We start from the raw sequence: 2,451 nt of genomic DNA on the forward strand, positions 1-2,451 counted from the left end.
GATAGACGATCTGATGCAGGACATCACGGAGCAGCAGGACGTCGCTCGAGAAATCAGCGACGCCATCTCCGGACCTTTTGGAGAGACGTTTGACGAGGTACGGATATTTCACTCTAGCCTACAGAACAGAACAGCTTACACAGAACCAGAGCTGGAAGTAGTGGAGTACAAATACTTTGTTACTGTATTTAAGTACATGTTTCTGGTGTCGGTACTTTACTCCACTACTTATTTTCCTGACCCCTTTTTACTTTGACTTCTTACACTTTGAACACAAATACCTGTACTTTCTACTTCTTACATGTTGAACTCAAATACCTGTACTTTCTACTTCTTACATGTTGAACTCAAATACCTGTACTTTCTACTTCTTACATGTTGAACTCAAATACCTGTACTTTCTACTTCTTACATGTTGAACACAAATACCTGTACTTTCTACTTCTTACATGTTGAACACAAATACCTGTACTTTCTACTTCTTACATGTTGAACTCAAATACCTGTACTTTCTACTTCTTACATGTTGAACTCAAATACCTGTACTTTCTACTTCTTACATGTTGAACTCAAATACCTGTACTTTCTACTTCTTACACATTGAACTCAAATACCTGTACTTTCTACTTCTTACATGTTGAACTCAAATACCTGAACTTTCTACTTCTCTCATTTCCCAAACAGGCTGGTTCCTTTAGTCTGAATGTGTGTTTGGTGGCGTGATCATTATTCTTTAGAGTCATTGCGTGCCCCAATGTTTAGAGACAGTAATCTGATTACTTCTCTGGTTTCAGGACGAGCTGCTGGCTGAGCTGGAGGAGCTGGAGCAGGAGGAGCTGGAGGAGAACATGAAGAGGATGGGAGGATTACCCAGCGTGCCGAGCAGCAAACTGCCCTCAGCGAGACCAAGCAGTCAGCGAGCGAGTAAGAGACTCATATCAGAGGGATTACTACAGTACTTCCTATACTCTAACTTTTCCTCATCGCAATTCTACTCAGAGGTGGGAGAAGAACTCAGATCTTAAGTAGAAGTACTCAGATCTTGTACTTGAGTAATGCAGATGAAGTAATCTATATCCATGTCAGAAATAAATAAATACAATAAGCTAAATGCATGTAAACAGAGTAAAAGTATATCAGAGGAACTTACTGCAGAGGAGAAGAAAGACAATATGCAATAATAATCACTTTATGTGCAAAACATACATTCTTTATAAAACCTCTCAACACCGTAATATTTTACTTTCGTCACTTAGTTTTCCTAAATTGCTGCCACTAAGTACTTAGAGTACATATTTGTCTTTTTGTTTGTATATGTTTACTAATGCGTGAGGTGAACTGGGCCCTCTCCAAGTAGCAGTCCACTCTCCATATTGAGGTCTGGTCGGGGACTTGAACCGGCGACCCTGCGGCTCACAGTCCGAGCCCCTCCTGACTGAGCCACTGCCGGACATTGTGTGTTCTGTGTCTTCTCTACTCTAGATATTTATATCTTTGCCGTTTGTTTATTTTAATTTTATTATGATCAAAATGTCCAGACATAACTTTCGGGCTTTTATATCTTTTTTCTTAATGAGTTTTGAATACCTATATTAAACGGCTTTATCGTCCTATGCACAGCTACAGTGTAGATATGAGATGAAAACCTGAAGCCTCCTGCAACATGAATATATATATAACACTTGAAACAATAAAATAATGCAGATTAAGCAGCAAGTAGTGCAGGAGAAGCAAACTATTTCCACGCCAGAGATGAATACATGCAGTCGGCTAAATGTTGTGACGGAGTTGATAAACAGGAACAGCTGATTAACCCGATAACTATCCCATAATAACCTGATTACCTTTCCTTCTCTTTGCAGCCACTAAGAAGAGAGTTGAGGACGAGGACGACATGCGGACGCTGGCATCGTGGGCGGTTTAATCACGTTACCTCTCTCTCTCTTAGCTTTTAATTATTAAGGGGAAATGAAGAGCGTTATATTGAAGCCACTTTACAGCTGATATTTATGGAGGATTAGTGAAGGATTAACAGAGGGTACTTTAGATGTGTTTATCCTCCTAGCTGTTGTTGTTGTTGTTGTTGTTTTACAGCGTGTACAAGAAGTACTTAATTAAAATGAAGGTATGAGGAAACCACTGTTGTTTCTAACTGTAAATAAAGTCTGATTTTTGCATTAATGTTGTAAATAAACTGCTTTGATCAATAAACTAATCTCCTACAGTTGGTCTTAAAGTCTTCTCTTATTTACAGGGTCTTGGAAATAGTTTAAATCACAAATGGAAAGTAGATTTTTCACGGTGACATATTCTCAGAAGTACAATGTGTACTTAAGTAAACAAGTATTAGCATCAACATATACTTTAAAGTACCCAACGTTAGAGCTGGTTTCTGATTATTCCCCATGCTCCTCCTCCTACATGCTATGGTAGTTTATTTTATGTTGTATT

The 2,451-nt window shown here is 38.7% G+C and overlaps 1 protein-coding gene across 1 annotated transcript; it reads left to right on the forward strand.

Annotated features, from left to right (window-relative positions):
- The first annotated feature begins 6 nt into the window (after positions 1 to 6).
- Positions 7 to 2,224, forward strand: LOC104943287 (charged multivesicular body protein 4c-like). The gene is made up of 3 exons (XM_010768636.1): positions 7 to 97; positions 795 to 924; positions 1,863 to 2,224. The coding sequence occupies exons 1-3, from the start codon at positions 14 to 16 to the stop codon at positions 1,922 to 1,924; spliced, it is 276 nt and encodes a 91-aa protein (XP_010766938.1). The 5' UTR covers positions 7 to 13; the 3' UTR covers positions 1,925 to 2,224.
- The last annotated feature ends 227 nt before the right edge of the window (positions 2,225 to 2,451 follow it).

This window comes from Notothenia coriiceps, unplaced genomic scaffold (genome assembly GCF_000735185.1).
Source record: "Notothenia coriiceps isolate Sejong01 unplaced genomic scaffold, NC01 NC01_scaffold00005887, whole genome shotgun sequence".
In the NCBI taxonomy this organism is placed as follows: Eukaryota; Metazoa; Chordata; class Actinopteri; order Perciformes; family Nototheniidae; genus Notothenia; species Notothenia coriiceps.